Genomic DNA, 21804 nt, shown 5'->3' on the forward strand with positions numbered 1-21804 from the left:
GATGGGGGGCGTGGCCTCGCAGCGGGCGGGGGCGGAGCCTGTGAGGCCCTTCCCCCCCTCCCAAAAGCCCTAAGCAGCTCGCGTTAGTTAGTCGCGATTGGAGCCCAGGGGTCGCGTCTGAGATGGCGGCGGGTGAGTGAGTCTCCCCCGAGGGAGGGAGCGCGCGCGAGTTCTGACCGGGGGGGCCCTGACCCCAACTGCCGCTCCCCCCCGCCCTCCAGCTGGGCTGTGACGGGGGGGGGGCCCTGACCCCAACTGCCGCTCCCCCCCCTCCAGCTGGGCTGTGACGGGGGGGCCCTGACCCCAACTGCCGCTCCCCCCCCCCTCCAGCTGGGCTGTGACGGGGGGGGGGGTCCTGACCCCAACTGCCGCTCCCCCCCCTCTCCAGCTGGGCTGTGACGGGGGGGGGGGTCCTGACCCCAACTGCCGCTCCCCCCCCTCTCCAGCTGGGCTGTGACGGGGGGGGTCCTGACCCCAACTGCCGCTCCCCCCCCTCTCCAGCTGGGCTGTGACGGGGGGGGGGGTCCTGACCCCAACTGCCGCTCCCCCCCCTCTCCAGCTGGGCTGTGACGGGGGGGGTCCTGACCCCAACTGCCGCTCCCCCCCCTCTCCAGCTGGGCTGTGACGGGGGGGGGCCCTGACCCCAACTGCCGCTCCCCCCCCTCTCCAGCTGGGCTGTGACGGGGGGGGGGCCCTGACCCCAACTGCCGCTCCCCCCCCCCTCCAGCTGGGCTGTGACGGGGGGGGGGGCCCTGACCCCAACTGCCGCTCCCCCCCCCTCCAGCTGGGCTGTGACGGGGGGGGGCCCTGACCCCAACTGCCGCTCCCCCCCCCCCTCCAGCTGGGCTGTGACGGGGGGGCCCTGACCCCAACTGCTGCTCCCCCCCTCTCCAGCTGGGCTGTGACGGGGGGGGGGGTCCTGACCCCAACTGCTGCTCCCCCCCTCTCCAGCTGGGCTGTGACGGGGGGGGGGTCCTGACCCCAACTGCCGCTCCCCCCCCTCTCCAGCTGGGCTGTGACGGGGGGGGGGTCCTGACCCCAACTGCCGCTCCCCCCCCCTCTCCAGCTGGGCTGTGACGGGGGGGGTCCTGACCCCAACTGCCGCTCCCCCCCCTCTCCAGCTGGGCTGTGACGGGGGGGGGGTCCTGACCCCAACTGCCGCTCCCCCCCCCTCTCCAGCTGGGCTGTGACGGGGGGGGGGTCCTGACCCCAACTGCCGCTCCCCCCCCTCTCCAGCTGGGCTGTGACGGGGGGGGGCCCTGACCCCAACTGCCGCTCCCCCCCCTCTCCAGCTGGGCTGTGACGGGGGGGGGCCCTGACCCCAACTGCCGCTCCCCCCCTCTCCAGCTGGGCTGTGACGGGGGGGGGGCCCTGACCCCAACTGCCGCTCCCCCCCCCCTCCAGCTGGGCTGTGACGGGGGGGGGGGGCCCTGACCCCAACTGCCGCTCCCCCCCCCCTCCAGCTGGGCTGTGATGGGGGGGGGGGCCCTGACCCCAACTGCCGCTCCCCCCCCCCCTCCAGCTGGGCTGTGACGGGGGGGGGGCCCTGACCCCAACTGCCGCTCCCCCCCCCCCTCCAGCTGGGCTGTGACGGGGGGGGGGGCCCTGACCCCAACTGCCGCTCCCCCCCCCCTCCAGCTGGGCTGTGACGGGGGGGGGGGCCCTGACCCCAACTGCCGCTCCCCCCCCCCTCCAGCTGGGCTGTGACGGGGGGGGGGGGCCCTGACCCCAACTGCCGCTCCCCCCCCCCTCCAGCTGGGCTGTGACGGGGGGGGGGGGCCCTGACCCCAACTGCCGCTCCCCCCCCCCTCCAGCTGGGCTGTGACGGGGGGGGGGGCCCTGACCCCAACTGCCGCTCCCCCCCCTCTCCAGCTGGGCTGTGACGGGGGGGGGGCCCTGACCCCAACTGCCGCTCCCCCCCCCCTCCAGCTGGGCTGTGACGGGGGGGGCCCTGACCCCAACTGCCGCTCCCCCCCCCCTCCAGCTGGGCTGTGACGGGGGGGGGCCCTGACCCCAACTGCCGCTCCCCCCCCCTTTCCAGCTGGGCTGTGACGGGGGGGGGCCCTGACCCCAACTGCCGCTCCCCCCCCTTTCCAGCTGGGCTGTGACGGGGGGGGGCCCTGACCCCAACTGCCGCTCCCCCCCCCCCAGCTGGGCTGTGACGGGGGGGGGCCCTGACCCCAACTGCCGCTCCCCCCCCCCCAGCTGGGCTGTGACGGGGGGGGGCCCTGACCCCAACTGCCGCTCCCCCCCCCTTTCCAGCTGGGCTGTGACGGGGGGGCCCTGACCCCAACTGCCGCTCCCCCCCCCTTTCCAGCTGGGCTGTGACGGGGGGGGGCCCTGACCCCAACTGCCGCTCCCCCCCCCTTTCCAGCTGGGCTGTGACGGGGGGGGGCCCTGACCCCAACTGCCGCTCCCCCCCCCCCAGCTGGGCTGTGACGGGGGGGGGCCCTGACCCCAACTGCCGCTCCCCCCCCCCAGCTGGGCTGTGACGGGGGGGGGCCCTGACCCCAACTGCCGCTCCCCCCCCCAGCTGGGCTGTGACGGGGGGGCCCTGACCCCAACTGCCGCTCCCCCCCCAGCTGGGCTGTGACGGGGGGGGCCGCTCCCCCCCCTCCCCCAGCTGGGCTTTGGCACTGAAGGGGTTCCTCCCAGGGACCGTGGTGTGCTGAGAGAGCGCAGGCCTGTGAGTCCCTGACCACTTGGGAACAGCGTGGTGATGGTGTGTAGCCATCTCCTTAAGAAGGACGTTGTAGGGCTGTGCAGAGAGGGGGCCAGGCAGCTGGAAGCGAGTCTCTCGGCTGGCTTGGGGCGCAGGGGGAGGGCCAGAGCCCTGGCTCCGGGCTCCCCTCCCCCCAAGATGGACTTGTCTGAAAGTCACTGGTTTCCGTGTTAACATGTTCTGTTCTACGCTGTGTTCCTGTCGACTAATAAACCTTCCGTTACCTGCTGACTGAAAGTCAAGTCTGTCTGCGGAGTTGGGGTGCAGGGCCCTCTGGTTTCCCGCAGGAGTGGCATGTGATGGGGGGAGCCCTGACCCCAACCACAGCTGACCCCCCTTGCCCTCCAGGTGGGATGTAATGGGGGTTCCTGACCACAACTTCCACCTCCAGATGGACTGTAATGGGGAGGAGGGGGGGTCCTGACCCCTTGTCCCCCTGCTGAGGTGAACTCTGGGCAGGAGGGTGCAGCCAAGAATAATAGATATTAAGTATATTTAAGATATAGAGCGAAACATAAAAATTAATGTTGGGTGATGGGGCCTACAAGTTGAGGCCTATAAGATTTCACTTAGCCATATTAGGCCTAAGGAGCGTTGGCATAAGAAGGTGGCCCAGGAATAACCCTGTACCAGTGAAATTACAAGGTTACTGTAAAGAATGTGCCAGTGGGTGATGTTAGGGAAAATAGACCACAGTGTACTTGTCTAAACCCCGAGGCACCCAGTTGTAACATCATGAGAAATTCTGCAGGTTACCATGGGAACTAGTTTACAGAGAGTATAATGAGAGTAAGGGGAACTAAGGGATAGCCAATGAGAAATGAGGTGCCCCTAAATTAGTGGGATGTGGAAGTATGGATGAGGAAAAAGGCATTGGAAGCATATGCATATGTATGAGTCTTAGTGTGTGTAAGCATGATTCAATAAAAGGTGAGCCAGCCTGTGGGGGAGGGAGGGGCAAAGAAGAGGAGAGATGCTAGGATGGCAACCACTGGTGGTGGTGGTAGTAGTGATGAGGAGGAGGAAGATAATCACTGACTCTCTATGGTTACCCTGCAGGAGATGTGAGTGATGCTAATCATAGGGCTAAACTTCACACTCTTTCTCTATCTGTTGTATTTTAGTGTTTGTGGGATTATTAAAAAGTGCACTAAGCAGACGAACAAAGAGACTTGCAGTTGTTTCTTATGTGCTTCTAGCATCTTTTATTCTAATGATACTGATGATCATCATCCTGATGCTGTAGCCCTCAGGAGACCAAACCTTCATTGACCATTGTGGTCTAAGTGATTGATCAATTTAAATTAGTTAACCACCAATCCATTAATAAGGCTACAAGGGGCACTGCCCACTCCCCAGTCAGAGCCCACCTCTCAAGGGCTCTGACTGGGGCAATACTGCCTCCTGGTACTCCCTCCCTCTTCCTGATTGCCCCCAAATAGAATGTGATCTATGGGCACTAAATGCCCATTCCTTTAGAGACCTCTGCTCCCCAGAAAGAGAAATTCTGTGTGTGTGAGAATTTCTGCATAAGAAATGGATTAGGTAATGTAAGAGAGACTTGTTCCCTTGGGTGGACTCTAGAAACAGAAAATAAAAATGGATGTGATATTTATACCTTGAGGCTGCCTTTAGAAATGAGGGTAAAGCTGGCAGAAGGAAAGGTGGAAAACCAGGTATTTAATTGGAAGAAATCAGAGGAAAGGCTCAACAAAAATGAGTGATGATGAAGTAGGTGCTGTTCAGGTGAAAGGAAAACTACAAAGGGAGAAGATGTAGTCTATAAAATGTGCTAGGTTAAAAAATAAGTAGAAATTAGGCTAAATATGGAGGAGTATGAAAAATTGAGCTTGTTAGTGGAAATAAAAGTTAGAGATAAGTTGGAGATAGCAAGATGGGAAAATGGAAGGTAGCAAGGACATGACCTCGAGTTATGTTGCGGTTATAACTGGTTTTAGCAGCCATTTTTAATGAGTGTTTTTGAGAATTTGGAATGTTTTATTAAAATGCTATCTATACTGATAGCATGGAAAGGAAATTGGTGCAGGTGTTAATTTAAATAATCTGTAATGTAAAGAGCCGATAAAGAAGTGGCAGAATGTGAATATGGTAATAGATTTAATGTTAATTAGTATTTTAATAAGTTACAAAAGGAGTAGCTTTGCTAACTTGGAGGAAGCTCCAATTAACACCAAAAGCATACAGCTAGGTTACCTGATTATAAAAGCTATACTTCATTTTGTTGTCAGTAGGCTGATCAGCTCATACACCATTCCATCTTTGAATGTGAGTATAATTTTAGTACCTGTGTAAATGGTACAGTAATTGTATGTCTGTTTGCTTAACTAATAATTTTTCTCTTAAGTTCTATTGTTCAAAGTGTCCTCCAGGGTCCACTGCTAAATTAAATTGTCTGTACCCAACCTAGAGCCTCGGACCTGGAAACTAAGTTTGATTTAATGTATCCTTATCTTTGACAATTTAATATTAATTGGGAACATTTAAAAATCAAGGTTACAAAGGCTAATAGGTATTTACAGAGGAAATAGATCAGTAAAAAGGTGTGAATAGAACTGAAGTCTAGGCAAGGGATCTAAGGGTCTGAATTGCGTATAGCTTTGATGTAAAGGAGTAGGATTTCACTTTACATAGCTACTAAGATGCGATATTACAGTCCATATCGGTATTTAATATTTTTACATTTCATCTTTGCTCTCTGAGTTTACTTACAGCTAACATCCTGCCAATGACTCTTCTAACCTATTTCTTTCTTTACTAGGACGTAGAGAGATTGAGCCTTGAAACATTTTTTTTAAACTTTGTCCAATGGCAGGTGTCCCCTACAACTTAAAGCATGGTTCTACTCTGAAAATGGACTTCTTAACTCAGCAGACTCACTCCCTGTGAGTATTCAGTCAGGTATACTTTACTAACAAGTTTATTTTTTTTACTTCAGTTAGTCCTGCAGAGTCAACGCAGCCCTGGGGCAAGGAGCTGGACTCTGTTCTGGTTCACGTATCAACAATAGCATTGTTACTTAAATTCTGATTGCACAATCTGTTGATGTGTGAGGCAGAAAGTACAGTACCCAGGTTGGCTTTCAGATGGAAAGGTGAGTCAGCAGGGATGGCAGTTAAAGAAATTATCTTTATTTTATGAACGGAGCAGGTAAATATGTTTGAACGTGTTTGCTAAAACAGTCTAAATCTGGACTTCCGTAGTTCTACTACTTCAGGTTTATGTTGTAATAGAGTAGTCCACACAGTAACAAGTATCCATAAGCAATCCCCAGAACCTAACCAAACCAGTTCTTAGTTTTCTTTATTGCTCTATTTCTTCTGTTAAAATATTTGTATCTGAATTGCAAAACATTGTGCAAGTACAGACTACCATATCAGTTACCTTCCCCTTTTTCTTCTAAATATGTGGCTGCTCCCTTCTGTATTTCCTTTCTTTCCTGTGTTTAGACTGGGATGGTAGCCAGAAGCCCTCTAAGCCGCAGGGCGGCCTGATTTTCTCTTCTATATAGTGTAGCTCCCTAACAAACCCCTCCTCATTAGACCCAGTAAGCAAGCAAACCAATAGAAAGTGTGAAGAGTATGGACAAAAGCTGTTTCTTTATCCCAGTTGGTCAAAGGGGACAGAAAATACCTCCCACTATTGAGACTAACTGATTGAAGAGAGTCAGATGAATACTAGGTTCCCAGACTATGATATTCTTACAGAGTAAGAGTTTAAGAAAATATGAAATCAAGAGTTGCTCAGGAAAACTACTACAGGTTTTGTTTGTGGGGTATTTTTGGCTAATGAGGCCTATATGTAGTGTGTTTCTATCTATTTTTCTTTTTTAATAAGTATATATATTTGGGATAGATTCTGGTCTAGTAGCTATACTATGGGGCTAGCCATCTGCATAGCAGGCCTAGGAAGAGGATGGCGTTACTTTGTTGTTGCAGCCTATAGGGCTGGCTTGCATTATAGCTGAATGTAATAAAGGCAAGGAACGTACAGGTCTGTATCCTGTAAGACTGGCTCTCAACCTTTCCAGACTATTATACGCCTTTCAGGAGTCTGATTTGTCTTGCGTACGCCAGGCTTCACCTCACTTTAAAAACTACTAGCTTACAAAATCAGACATAAAAAGACAAAAAGTGTCACAGTGCACTATTACTGAAAAAGTGCTTGCTTTCAAATTTTCAAGTCATTGTATGAAATTTTAGTTTGTATTGACTTTGCTAGTGTGTTTTATGTAGCCTGTTGTAAAACTAAGCAAATATCTAGAAGAGCTGACTTACCCCCCTGAAAGACCTCTGCATACCACCTGGGGTATATGTACCCCTGGTTGAGAACCACTGCTGTAAGATATTAGCTTAAACAAGTTAGCATAAGTATAGTAGGTCTGCCACCTTTGGCGTAGATAAATGGCCTGATGGTTATCCTTAGATTTTGGGGAACTAGGAATAGCTTGCTTTGTGGCAGGAATTGAAACCTAATGGTAAATGGCAACCAAAGGAACATGGAAACGATAACCGCCAACCTGCTTGAGCAAGAAGTGACGGATATGACAGTTAGCTAAATGGCATTAATATGTATTAATATCCTAAGCTATAGGAAAGGTGCACCCCAATATCTTGAGGGTGAGGAAGTTAGACTTGGGCATGGAAGGCTGAGCATTAGCTTAGGGCAAACCAGCATGTTGAATTAGTGTATTTTTCCATCATATGATCCTTCAGCTCTATTGTTATTGTAGCCTACAGGGCTAGTCTGCTTGCTTGCCTATATAGCTTTTCTTATGGGTTTCTTATTTTTTTGTGTGTTTGATTATTTGTTTTATTATACTAGGTTTATAGATTTATATTAGAGTATTTTTGGCTGTAACACAAGGGACCTACAGGCCACATCCTGTATGCGGAGCTAAGGCAAAGTTAGCGTACATATGTTTGGGACCTTTCACCTAAATAGGTGGTGATGAGCTAAACCATAAGGTCCATATATGGTTGCAACCTTTAATGTAGATAAAGGATGCATTGAAGCAGGTTGGCATAGGAGAGCTACCTAAGTTCATACCCTCTTTAAACTTAACAGGTACACCACAAAGAACTTGGAAATAACCGGTTAGGACGGAAATAACAAATGTGAGAATGAGCTAATGTCATTAACATGTATGTGTGTCATCAGTATGTACGAACATACCTGCCTCTGGAGCAAGTGTTCCCTGGCATCTTTTGGGTGAGGAAACTAAGTTTGGACATAGAAGGAGGGCTCAAGTGTTCAAGATCTGTAAGAGGAGTGACCAACTGTGCCAAGGAAGCTTCTTCATTCTTAGTTTATTATCCTTTTGTTTATTAGTCTGTTAGTTCTTAATTGTAAGTTTTACGTCAGTGAGTTAAGTAAAACTCTAAGTTAGCTTCTTTAGTCTTCTATAGCTCTTAGCTCTTTAGCTTCTCCTAAGCAATGCACCTCCCACTCCTGAATTGAGGAACCTGGACCTGAACTCTCTTGGTATGCCAGAGGCAAGGCTGGTCCTTTATCTCATACCAGGTTATCAAGGAAGGGTCTGAGTATATTAATCAAAAGCTTTATAGTGCATAATATCACATGTATCTCTAGAACAATATTATTTCCTTTGTAACTCTGATTATTTTACTATTTGATTACTATTCCATTTATCTCAATAAAAGTCTTTAAGGCTACGTTTGTCTCAGTGTGAGCATCCTTGTCGTATATCCCAAGTGTCCTTGCAAACTCTGTGTAGCCTGGTTCTGGGACAAGAACCTTATTATCTTCTAATCAGATTAACTGGTGAGCCTATAACCCAGATTATCTAAAATGATAATATTAACCTCCTTAAATCAGGCAACATTGTCTACCATCCATCTCGGGCATTGAGAAACTTGGACCATCAGATTCGTTTGGCATGCCAGAGGCAGGGCTGGTCCTTTGTCTCTCAGCACCAGGTCCTCAAGGAAGGGTGTAAGTATACGAATCTAAGAGCACATCCAAAGAAATATTATTACCTATTAAAAGGATTAACATTATAATATTATTTAACCCTTTTGTTTGTTAGTTTTCTTATTTTAAAATGATATAATGCTATCTCACTGGAGAGGGAGGAAAGGTTTGAGGCTTCATTTAGTATGCAAACTGCTCTATGATCCTTGGATGAAAGGTGCTATGAAAACATACAATGTTTCTTTATACAGTCTTTTTTGAGGCATGTTACACTGATTATATCAACAGCTTAAAAGAAAACCGCATGCAGTGGTCACTGTATTCATGATTTAGACTCTATTAGTGCTGGCTAATATAGCTGTTGAAGTTAGACCTCTGACTTGTGAGCCGTCTCTATGTGGGGGATTGCTCATTAGCTTGTCTGGCTTACAGGCTGTAGTTCTCTAGCTGATGTTTGAATAGCGTGAGCAAGCTCACTCTGTTATGACTTAAATAAAAGTTATTAAAGGTTATAATAGCCAGGAGTGAAGGCTATGGAGGCCAGGTATCTTCAGACATTGGGCTACTTGCTCCAAGAGTGGATGCTGATAGGCTCTTCCCTTGCTGCTGCATCAGGAAGGACTAAATTTAAGAGAAACAACAGAGGCAAAATATGTGCAATACTTTTTTTCCTTAAAAGTTAGGCAGCAGAATTCCCTAGATTTTAAAGTGACTAGTATTTCTAACATGGATCAGTCACAGGATAAGTGTAAGCTGTTCTGGGCCAAGTGAAAATCCAACACTTAACTTGCCCAAGGTGGAGAGGTGTACATCTGTTTTTCCAGAGGACAGAGGGGACTGCGAAGGGAGTAAGATTAGCTGAGATACGAACAGGTGAGAAACACTCCTTTAGTTCACTTATGTTGTTTTTTCTTTGCAGGCAAGTGGGATCCGTCTTGTGACTGACTAACTTTCTGGAAGAGTGAAGCACATTATAGGCTGATTAGAGGCTCAGTAAACACTGGTACCTATTCTGCCCTTGGTTCTAGTGGCCAAAGCAGAAGCAGTGAGGTCACTTAAATACAGAGACCAACGGCATCATGGAAGACAGCTCTCCACATTCCTCTGGGCTTGGTGTATATCCTAATCATAAAGTGACTCTTGTTAATGATACAATCCACAAGACTAAAAGGCCCTTAGACTTGCTGGAGGAGGATCAGCCCCTGCAATCAGCTGCTAAGAAACAGTGCCACTTGAGTAATTATTGTAGCACTCCATGTCCATCAAAGAAACTACCACTATGCTACCCAGATTCTGCCTGCTTCCCTGGCTGTCTGGATGATACTGAGCTGGAGAACATTGTCATCAGAGTTAGTCTTCCAGAAGACAGTGCGGTAGTCCTTTCTGTGGATACAACTAGATGTTTTGATGATAGTGAGCCAGATGACTCTTTGCTGGAACCCTCAGATGATGAGCAAGGGAACTCTCCCTTCAATTATACCGAGGAAGAGTGTAGGGAAATGTTAGCAGATGATTGCTTAGGAGATGACCAGAACTCCACTGGAGAGAGTGCGTTAGTGACTCTAGATGTATGGGGGCAAAGTGAGAAGGAAGTGAGTAGCAATTGTAGTTGGGCATCAGTCCCCCCTGAAGGCACAGAGACGACATTCAGGACCATAGATGAGTTAGTAAGTAACGAGTCTCTATCTCAGACTGGCTCTTCAGTTAATACCGGATATTTTCGAATTCTTGAGAATGAAACAGCTAATTCTGAGGGTGAAGGATGCTTGAACGTGGACTGCTTGAAATCAGATCAAGTCGTTTGTACGCTATTTGACTGTGATCTTCAGGGGCCTCTAAGTCTTTCCCCAACTGATGCAGATTCAGTAGATCAGCCGAAAGGCGATGATGGCTTGGAGAAAACCGGCGAAAAAGCTTCACAAGTAATAAGAGATGACCATCTACAAAATGCAAGCAAACAAAGTATAGAGTATGAGGAAATCAGTTCTAATAGCTTGGTTGTTGAAGAGTCCCTTGAGTCCCTGGTTTCTAAAGAGCAGCACAGGGGGGGCATGGATAATGTGGAAAAGCTGCCATCAGAAATCAAAGAATCCTCTTCCTTCTGTGATGCGCACACAAAATTTTCCACATACTCTCCTGACCCTGCCTATAGTCAAAGTAAGGACAAAGTGGAGAATACAGCACCTGTACTGCTACTGCATCCAAAAACCTCTAATGTCGTCTTAAATCAGGACCCTTCCAAAGGAACAGACAATGGATTATCAGGGACCTTTGGCTCCCAAAAGGAAGATTTGAGCCAGGAATCCATGTCTGTTGAAGAATCACCAGAGAATCTTAAAGTAACAGCACACACCTCTGTCTCTTTACTCTTATAAAGCAGCCTTGCCTAAGTATTTTTAATAGAAAATGTTTTTTAATCAGTATGTTTTAAAGTGAAATGTTTTTGTCTTTCAACAAAGCCATAAGCTTGTGAAGCAGAACAAATAAGCAGTAGGGTGGATGGATCACACACGTTTTTATTTAAACATTATAGGTCAGTTGTCAGTAGCAATATCAGGGTGCATACATGGGTTTGCAGCCTTGCACAATAAGTAAGCTTTTCTATAGGAAAATAATGCATCTTAATGGACACAGGAGTGTCTTGTCAGGCTAATCCTCTTTCTCCTCCTCTATCCAGTCAAACTCTGCAGTCTTAGACCAGAACTGTGGGGAAGACACTACCTGTGGGAAGAAGCTAGGCAAAGTCATTCCTGTGCCACAGGTGGAAGAAAGGTAACATGTTAAACATACCTTAGCTCAGCAATTCTCACGCTGGTTTGTGGAGCATTCGCTAGGGGTCTGGAGAGTTGGCTGCTCACAGGGTAATAACTCTTCTCATTTCCACTTTTGCTAAATTGCAAGTAAATTTATTTAATGCCCTGTTAGGTAATATTTTCCATGGAAGCGATTGCTGTAGTTGTCACAAGGGTTACTTGTGAATGGGAGGGGAGGTGATCCAAGCTGTCCTGAGTCTGAGAGGCGGTGTCTGAGATACTATTAGGATGTAGTTCATATTATGAATGTGTGAGAACACCTGCTGTGGTCACTGTTCCCCTTTATCCCTTTGGTTTCCAGCAGATGGCAGCAACAATACTGCGGACCAAAGATAGGGAAGCATGTTAACTATCAAAGCAGGCAGTATGCAGTGCTGTTGTAGCCCTGTCGGTCCCAGGATATCAGAGACAAGGTGGGTGAGGTAATATCTTGTATTTAACAGAAGTTGGTCCAATAAAAAGATATTACCTCACCCACCCTCTTTAAAGCAGGCAGTCTGTGACATGGGGAAAGATGCTGACATGATCTTTTCTTACTCCTAGATTTGCTACTCCCTTCCCTCCACCTACTTCAGCTCTGAGTCTCACTCCAATCAGACTTTGGTGCTTCCTGCCATTGTCACTCCTCAACTTTCTGTAGGTCACTGCTAATGGGAGACAAGCATCCCCTCCTCCCACAGGCTGAGAGCAAACTTGTCAGCTGTCCTGCTCCTAGGAGTGGCTTGCCAGATCTCCTTCTTACAACTAGTGTGTCCAAAAGAATAGTGCTATAAGGACCTTCCATCTGTATTTGCCACACAGGAAATCATGGAGCCTTGCTTGACAGGTACTTCAGAAAAATTAACTTTTCTCTTTTTTTTTTAAAGACCAAAACAACGGATATGCATTTCCGAAGCAGAACTTGAGCAAAAGAAGTGTATTTATATCCAATGTGTGCGTGCCCATGTAAAGAATTCCATGGATCCTACACCAGGTAACCTGCAGTAAGGATTGGGATGGGGTGAGGGGAAGGCACAGACCAAACCAAAAGGACCAAATTTTGTCAGTTTGCATTCAGCAAAGTTGGTTCAGATATTATTTTTTAGGTAGCAATAAGAATAATGTTGCCTGCTCCACTTATGGAGACTGTGGGGTCCAATCCGTGTTCCCTCCAATTTTTCCCACGGATGTGCAGAATTAATTTTATGCGCACCAATATGGAGATCATGTGTAACTCATCATCTCCATATTGGTGTACATAACAAAATTCATGTGGTGGGGGTGGGGCTGAGGGGTTCGGAGTATGGGAGGGGGCTCAGGGCTGGGGCGGAGGGTTGGGGTGTGTGTGCGGGGGGATGAGGGCTCCAGCTGGGGGTGCGGGCTCTGGGGTGGAGCCGGGGATGAGGGGTTTGGGGTGCAGGCTGCCCCAGGGCTACGGTGGGGAGAGAGGACGCCCCGCAGTCCTCTCTCCCCGCAGCAACACTTGGGCTGGGGGGAGATCCTCACCCCACCATGGCAGATCTAGGCCGAGGCTGGGGGAAGGGCGCCTTTCCCCTGCCGGGGCTGGGTTGGGGCTGGGGGAGAGCCATCTGTCCCCTGAGCGCCTGTGCGGTGCTTAATAGGCTGCTGCATGGCCGCGCAGCTTAGAGGGAACTTAGGGTCCAATATGTAACCACCCCCACTTTGGGACAAGCTCAGAAGCAGCTTCTCTGCCTGTAAGAGCTGCGATAGACAAGGAGTTTGATGCACATGCTCAAGTTGTGTGGTGAATGCAGGTACACTGTCAAAAACTGGCACTTTGGGCAGTGAGGGCATTGCACTTATAAATTGGCCATAAAATGCAAAATGGGAGAGGTAGACACGGGCGCTTGTCTCTGATGGTGATTAGTGATGGGAGGCCATTCTTCCTAGCTGGCAGCATAGAACTTAAAACTGTGAAACCTTTAACTTAAGTGCCAAGTAGTAAGGCTTGAAATTCCTGCAAATACCTTCCAGGACTCTTAGGCTGTGCACCTCTCAGATCAGTCATACAAAAGCTATTGCTGACAGAGGTTAAAGAAGAATCTCCACGTAAAGAGCAAACATGAATAGTAGATGAAGAGCTACCCCTGAAGGAATTGTGGGTGGAATTGAGAAACTCCAGAGGTTAAATATGGCCCTTGCGGCTTACAAAGAAGGCCTCAAACTGTGTTCGTTCGTCAGGCTTTTCATGGGTGTGGTAACTGGCCCTTCTTGAGAGTTTCAAGAAACTGACAGTTGTCGCTGCTCACATGGAGCCACCACTTCTCTGGGCAGTGCAAACAGCCGCAGAGCCATGGGGCTGCTTTCCGGTCTATGAATATCGCATACATAATGCAGAGGGGACTCTGCGAGGAAAACTAATTATGACCCGTTTTCTCCTCCTTTCAAATTAAAAATGCAAGGTGTATCTCTGAGTCGTAGCAAGTCAGGAAGGAGCCTGATGAATGAGGCTGGCAGGATCTTCCATTTCACTGAGGAAGAATGTTATGTGTGATGCACCTAATCTTTTTGCTTCTTAGTGGAAATGTTCCAAATAACTTTAGGCTTGGAATGTAGCGTGACAGGTGGGAGGGTTTTTCCAGTTGGGTCACATAAGATCCTTTCTCCATACACATATAAACCCAGTGAGAATTTGTAATCAAACCCTGTCAAGGAGCCACAGCACATGTATTGTAGCTGTGAGTAATTCCTCCTGGAATCTAGGCCAGAAAGCCCACCAGATCTGTGCCTTTTGCTGGGAAGGGGTAACCAACCAGGTGACTGAAAGTAATACCTCGTTATGCCACCACTTTTAGTCTTTTTTTGTATTGTAGGCTGTCACTTGTACTTTGGCATTTAACTTAATTGTTCACACTCTTCAGCATAATCTCCCCCACACTTCTTTGTTGTAGCACATCTCTTGTCCATCATTTGTATATTGCATGTTTCAATTGTAAGCTAGTCTGGGGCAGGGACTTGTCTTTTTACCTGTCTGTATAGCACCCAGCACAATATTATACAAATAAAACTTTTCTGTGCTCATGTTGGTGGCTTTTGTGGGCTAAACCACTTAAAGGTAACAGCTGCACTAACTGCCAACCATTTAGTCTTTATGGATATTGGATAGTTTGGAAGGAGTCCATTTTCTGAGCTAACTTTTCCCTGTTTGGCAAAGTGAACTGACCCTGTGCAGAATAAACCTGTGGCTTTGGGTCTATGGATATCCTCCAGGAACTAGGGAATAGAATATTTCCAATGAAATAGATTTGTTTGCAGCTTTCCACATGAATCTAAATGCTGCAGAGGCTGTGTCCTAGCAGATGTAAAATTGTGATGTGATTTGAACATCTGTTTCCAAATGACTGGCTGAAACTGTCCATAATTGACCACAAAGAAATTTTGCCAGCTGACCACTAGCTTAGTATTCAAACTTCATTATTGGTCTTCATTCAACCGTAAATAGAAACAAATCCTTCTTGATGAGATCCTCATTGTGGATTCTGTTTGGTCCAGAATCATTTGTCACTAGTGATGAGGCTCCCTAGTTTCATAACTGGAAGTGACTATTGTTGTGGCTCTTGGCATTGAACGTTCACCCAGTTTTGTTACTTCGTCTTGGTCTATAAGAGAGAGAATACAGAACAGCTGAGAACCCCCTTTTTTTTAAAGAGCAGGTGAAGAACAAATTTAGTGGTGAGTTTTTTTCCTCTCCCTCTGTATATCCTTCTCTTGATTTTTGCAACATTGTTCAGTAAATTTGCCTTTGCAGGATATTGACATCATAATTATGCATATTGAATAGTGCTTGCACCACCTGCTGCTCAGACAACTTTCATGGCGTCATGTGGACTCTCTTCAGACTTGTAAGCTGTTTGGTACCTGGAAAGCAATACTAGCTCTTCCAATCTGGTATCTAATAGCCTTTTTCCTTAAGATCTCCACTGCTAGTAAAACTGTACCAGGAGTTCTATCCAAGGGCAGATTGACACAGCATATTAGGTACACAGGGCTGCCTCCACTTGGAGGTGACCTGTTTATCTCCTCTCTGGAAACACACAATTTGCATTGTAATGCTTCCCAACTCGATCATGCCATTGGTAGCTGGGCAAAAACATGATGAAGCTGGATCCTCTGGGGCAGAGAGAGAGGAGACAACTTGTGAAGTGCCTCAGGGAATTTTTAGGACCTGATTTTATTTAATACCTTTAATTTATGAAGGTTAACTATCTTTATTAAATACATGTTGCAGATTTTTGGGAAGTGTTGCAGACAAGGAGGATTAAGTCATACAAGGGACCTAAGGGCAGAGGTTAAGTGGGTTCTGCTGATTTCACTGGTGCTCTTGGATATAAAGTATGGGGGAGTGCTCTTCCAGGGAGAGGATCTATGGTGTGGGCTGAGCTTTCCTGAAGGAGAAATCCTAATCCCAACCAAGTCTGGGAAGAAAGCATGAATTGGTTCTTTCAAACAAAAGCCCACCCAAAACCATAATAAATTCAAATCCTGGGAAGGGGGATAAGTTTGGACTTCAGAGTGTATGGGCTCTGTTTGTACAGCAGGCTGGGAAAGGTGCCTACTCACAATGAGACTTAAATTGTGTTTGGGGTAGGGGAAGCTTCTGGACGTTCAGCTGTTCCACGGTAGCATTACCTCCATCCTTCCAACCCCCACCCCTAAGCCAAGCCCAGCGTTAAAGCAGAAGCTTCTCTAGTGGGAAGCCAAACGCAACAAGTAAGGGGGCTGGATTATTTTTTAAGGGAAGTTTAAGACTAGTGACCAGACTTTCAAAAAGAGCTCAACATCCAGAAGTTCCCACTGAGAACAATTGAAGATTCTTGGTATCTAAATGAGGGCTCAGCTTTTATGAAAATCCGAATGTAAATGTATAGCTTCTCCCCGTTTTGCTATTTTGGGAGGATGGGCATGGGAATATATCTGTAAGCGCAGGAAAATAACTCAGTGGTCAGGGAACAGACCTGGGAGATGAGATCCAAGTTCTATTCTTGACTCTCATGCAGACTGACCGTAACAAGTCACTTTGTCTCTGTGCCTCCTTTCCCCTTTCTCCATCTGTACATAACAATAACAATTTTTATTGCTTTCGCCGAAGCACTCTGAGATCTTTGGATTAAGTAGTGCAAGAAGCGCCAAGTATTTGAAGAGTCCAAAAATTCCAAGGAGATCAGATGCTGATAAAGAGAAGCAGGGGATTATTTCTATTGTACAGCATTGGTTCTCCACTGTGATCCAAGAACCACTGGTAGTCTGGAGAATTGGCAAGTTACATGGTGTTGGCTCTCATTTTCAGCTGCTAAAAGAAGCTACAAATCTTAAATGGCTGCTTAATGTTACTCTTCTATGGAAACAATTGCTGTGATTGCCAGTGGAAAGGGAAGTAGCTTATGTTTTTGTGAATGGGTGGGAGAAATGTCCATAAAACATGTTAAAATGTGCTCCATGCTATGACACTTTTGAGATGCTCTGCTGTAGGGAAAAACCCTGCACTGGCCCTGAGGGAGTGAGGGATGGACAGAAGACCCTTATGGAAAAGATCAATCACCAATTTCTGTCTTATAAATAAAACTATGGTCCTGATTCTGACCTTTTCTTCTGGCTTCACATCACGCTGGGGTAAAGCAGAAGGAAAGCCAGCTGAACAGACTATTGCATTCCCCTAATTCCCCTAGAAGACTTAACAGCTCTACACCAGTCTTCTATTACTGCGCCAGTGTACTAGGGCTTTCAGCAGGTAAGGAGATCTGGCCAGAGTGCCTCTGTGCTCTGTCCCCAGCAGCTGAGAACAGCAAATAGATCCAAGTTACATCAGCCGTACTGGCAAAAAGTTTGGGGCATGGGGGATGGCCCAAAGATGGCATGACTGAAACTCGGTCAGGGGCCCTGGTGTAGAAAGAGTAAGAACTTGAGGGAAATTGCTTAAGATGGATAAACTGGAAGAAATCACGAGTCTTCCAGGGACTTCTACTCTAATCTAAATGGATTCAAAGGGTGAGTTGCTGTCTGGGCTTAACAGCTCTGCAACATGTGCATGGTGGGTGTCTGCATGTTGTTAGCCCTCTTGTCACTTTGCGTTTCTCCGTAAACAATACTGGCTGAACACAGACTGTGGACTTTCAAAGAGCCATCTTTAGGAATTGTGCAGTTAAAAATGAATGGCCTCTTGTCAGACTTGGGACTGGTCACTTCAAACAGAAGCTGATGCTCCAGTGGGTGAAAGAGAGGTGGGGCCACTCTGCACAGATGCACTCAGTAGGCAGTCACTTCCTGTGGAATGAAGAAGTGTCTCATGTAGAACCACTCCTAGTGTTAGCAACATGACTACAGTAGCAAGATGGGAGAAATACCTCCGTTCATGTTGGTTGAGGAAGGGCACTGTTTTCTGTTGGTAGCAACATCATAACAGACTTCTGCTGTAGTGTGCATCACAAGTAGTGTGCAGTATGTCGTCTCAGCCTGCATTATCAGATACTGAAGCGAGGAGTGGGCAAGAGTACAAGCATTGCAGATATGGTCTGAGCTATTTTGTGACCTGGACACACAGTCTCATGTATCTTGCCAAACCATCCGTTGCATTCCCTTACCAAGGATTCATGGTGTGAGGCCTTTGGAGAACTACTGTATCTACTGAAAGGGCTTGTTCTGTGCAGTAGGTAACCCTGCTGCATGAGCAATAATGTTACATCCTTTTCAGATGTAAGTGATTGTGGACAGGGATGTCTCTTGCTACACTCTGATTATAGACATGTGCGAATGGATCCTTGCAGTGGACCGTCACTGCAGTGAGGAGCTGAGTCCGCTACTTGGCAAGCATCATGGGCAAGTAGTATCCTACTCATGTCAGTAGCAGGTGTCTGCTTCTTCTCTGCTTCCAGGGAAATGTTGCACAAGTGTCCCTGAAAATGGACATGTGTAGACCTCTTGTCTTTCGGGCAGACTCTGTTTGTCCCGTGGTGTAAGACCAGGAGCAACCTTACGAGCTGGGGCCAGAGTTCCCATGCTGCTGCTGTCTTTTTTCCAGCTTCATGTGGCCTGCGCGGTCTCCCGTTCACTCCTTACTTTGCTGCATTGCAGATGCCTTAAATGAGTTGTACGCACTGATGGATAAGGTTGCCAGCAGGGAGTACCGAACCCAGGACCGCAGATGGCAGCATCCATCAGACCTCACCATGAGGTATGGCATCAAATGTTTGTAAGGAGGGGAGGGAGCAGAGGAAAGCCCCTCTTACAATGGGAAATGAAATAGGCTTTACAAAGTAACTTGTTCAGGAGCTTATTTCCGTTGGAGGTGTTTTGTTTTGACTTTTTTAAAATTCACTTTAAGAATATGAAGTAGCTAAGGCCTGAACGCTGACCTTTGTTTGAAATTGTTACAACTTGAGAAGGAAGGTGTCCTGGATTCTAAATATCTATTCAGAATGTAATGCTCACCAGAAGTACCTGACTGACACTGCTGGAAACAAAATTTCAAGCCAAATCAAGGTGACAACACAAGTATCTGGTAACAATGTTTGTGTGTTATCTTGCCAGTGTAACACTTACTTTGAATTTTGTCCTCCTTAGAGGAGGTCCCCCCTTCTCTCTCCGCTCCCTGCCCCCCCCCCCCCCCCCCCGGCTCCATCTCCAACTCTTCAGAGAGGCTCCCAACACAGGAGTGAGTTGTGATGGTGACCTGTAATATGGACACCAGTCTTTCAGGACTGAAACTGCCAGGCCACTTTGCTGTTTTAGGCTTGTTTAATCACAATAACTTGTGTTGAACCACTGCTGTAGAACTGAAAAGCTGTTGGTATGAATTTTCCTTCTCCTAAATAACTATATTGATAGTTAATTTTTTTGTGAGCGTGACCCCACCCAATGTCTCATGGTTCCCCAGATGGTCCTGCAGTTAATAAATATTATTTCCTAGCCATGCTAATATATCTGCCCAGACCAAATGAAAAGACTCAAGAGGAGCCAACTCTGCTATGTGCAGAAGGGGGAAGGCAGCATCTGACAGCTAATATGGAAAAGCTTTGTTTTCCTGCATCTGAAAGTGTGTTATAAACAAGTTAATGAAAATGGAATTGTGTTGTGGAAATTTTTTTGCTTGTTTTATTTTAAGTCCTTGTAGGAAGTATTTTTGAGGGTTTTTGTTTGAACAAAGCCAGCAGCTTTTTCAGAATGTGCTAGATCCAAGAAATGGCAATATTTGCATGACAACAGCTCCTTCTGTGGGAATTTACTTCTCATTTAACTGTCATGAACTGAGCAACCTTCAGACTTCTCTGGCAGGCCATGGAGAGACAGATCTCTGCAAGGAGGGTAACAGAAAGCACTAGATAATGCTCCTAGAAGGACTCCTCTTCTACTGTACCTAACATAGCAGCGTTGCAAGATAATTTTCTTTTAAAAATTTTGGCAATAGAAAAGTGTCTGCAAGTGCCACGGGATGAGGGAAGGCATTTGCAAATTAGCCACTGTTCCTGCTGCTCTTGTATGCATGCTCCTACACACCATATTTGCCTTAATTATTCTGTTACCTTTATTCCCCTTCTGTTCTTGCAGAAAATACCCAAGGTTCTCCAAGAAACCCACCCAAAAGTGCAGCCTTAAGGAATGGGTGAGCAGGAACTTGGCCCACCACCGTCGCTTCCAGGACATTCCTGACCACTTCCAGCGTAGCTCTGTCACAACATCCTCCAATGTCTGAGCTACTTGTTACGGAGGGACTGTGCTCTGTTTTTTCTACATTTAAAGTTCGTTTTTAATTGTCCTGTAGCTTAGCTGTTTGATCTATGGATTGTTCTGTTTTTTAATAAGGCCAGTATGAGGATTTTGTGTGTCTTTGTTTTGGAGACCTTCAGAACCTCCTTTTTAAATACAAATTAAAGATGTGATCTGTTCTGTACAGGTAACTCTTTGTAGCATTTCTTATCAGTATTTTCCTTTGAAACAAAAGCAAGCTTTCCAGAGAGCCGCTGACAAGCAGCGGTGTCCCCACTGTTCAAAAGGAAGTCACACCGAATGAGAAATCTAACAGATATAATGCTTCAGCTACAGGAGCTGGATGATGCAATTTAGAATGGAAATCTTTTTGCCAGAGCCTGGGCTCACAACGAAGCTTTAAGTTTTTTAGAGCAACTGCTAGGTTCCCTTAGGACACCATTAATGTTGGAATCACCTGTGTGGTTGATGTCCTTTTTATGAAGGTTGACAAAGGCAGTCTTCTGGCTTGACACATCAAGTTGGCATCAATTAAGAGACTATTTTCCCCATTCCTCAAATTTACTTGCCTCCCTTGTTTGTCATCTTTGGTTATAGCTTTTCTTTGTGAAATGTTACATGTAGATTTGCACTTTGTTGATAGTGTTTATAAATAATTTGTACTTCAAAATGTCTCTTGTTTTTGATGCGACCCTGTGTGTGTGTGTGTGTGTGTCCTTTCCTGTCCTCTGCCCTTTCTTGCAATCTGGTTTCCTACCCATGTTTTAGGAATAACAGCACTGTAACTAAAGGAGCCAGCTTGCTCTAGTTGGAGAGCTGGTCTGATGCTCTGAAGTGAAGACAGTCGAGAGATCTGAACGAACAGCAAGGAGAGAACTTGTAGCTTCCTCCATATGTTTAATAGCAGCCTTGATGTGAATGCTTCCTTAGTTGCTTACCTATTTTCTTGTGAGTCCATATTGGCTCTTCTGCTGCACAAGGCCTTTCTTGGACCCTATCAACAGTTAAGTGGATGTGTTCTGATCTCTTGTCCCCTTATGCTAAACAAATTCTTCAAGGAGGCTTTCTATTTTTTTTAAAGGGCAAGTTAACCAAGATAGCCTGGGTCATTGCAGTGAAGAAAGATGAAGCTTTCATGTCCACCCTATCTGGCAAGTGCACAGAACAAAGGGTTGCTGGACTGGAACTTCCCTTCCTTATAGGATGAGGTGGAGTGAATGATTAACAAGGGCCTCCTTTCCTACTCTTGGCTCATCAGCTGTCTCAGTGTAAATAGCAGATATGCTTATTGCTTTGCATTGTGTAGTTCTAACCTAGTCCATGAGGCAGAACAACAACACATTGTAAAATCGACAAGTGAAAATGAAGATCATTTATTGAACTTAATACATTTATTATTTCCATCTAGTTATTTATAGAAATTTAAAGTGACACATCTCAGACAAATTACTTCAGGGAATTTAAAAAGCTTAACAAACAAATGTGGAGCAGCTGGCAGAGCAGCTCTCTGTGCCTCACGAGTGGAACTTCATATTGCCTTATTTGTTGTCTCAGTCTGGTGTACTGGATGTAAGGAGGGGACCGTGCTGAGCTCAGCATCACTTCTCGCCATTCCTC

At 47.0% G+C, this 21804-nt stretch overlaps 1 protein-coding gene across 7 annotated transcripts; it reads left to right on the forward strand.

The window, feature by feature from the left end:
• The first annotated feature begins 56 nt into the window (after positions 1 to 56).
• S100PBP (S100P binding protein) lies at positions 57 to 20851 on the forward strand. Of its 7 annotated transcripts, XM_077837665.1 has the most exons (9): positions 58 to 132; positions 4972 to 5008; positions 5556 to 5625; positions 8579 to 8695; positions 9594 to 11013; positions 11352 to 11446; positions 12354 to 12460; positions 18556 to 18655; positions 20029 to 20851. In XM_077837665.1, exons 5-9 carry the CDS (start codon positions 9754 to 9756, stop codon positions 20171 to 20173), a joined length of 1707 nt encoding a protein of 568 aa, XP_077693791.1. In that variant the 5' UTR covers positions 58 to 132; positions 4972 to 5008; positions 5556 to 5625; positions 8579 to 8695; positions 9594 to 9753; the 3' UTR covers positions 20174 to 20851. The 7 variants fall into 7 exon arrangements, with proteins under 7 accessions (XP_077693789.1, XP_077693791.1, XP_077693793.1 ...); XM_077837667.1 differs by lacking the exon at positions 8579 to 8695 and having other exon boundaries at positions 5556 to 5641; XM_077837664.1 differs by lacking the exon at positions 8579 to 8695.
• Positions 20852 to 21804: the final 953 nt, after the last annotated feature.

Source organism: Eretmochelys imbricata, chromosome 19 (assembly GCF_965152235.1).
Source record: "Eretmochelys imbricata isolate rEreImb1 chromosome 19, rEreImb1.hap1, whole genome shotgun sequence".
In the NCBI taxonomy this organism is placed as follows: Eukaryota; Metazoa; Chordata; order Testudines; family Cheloniidae; genus Eretmochelys; species Eretmochelys imbricata.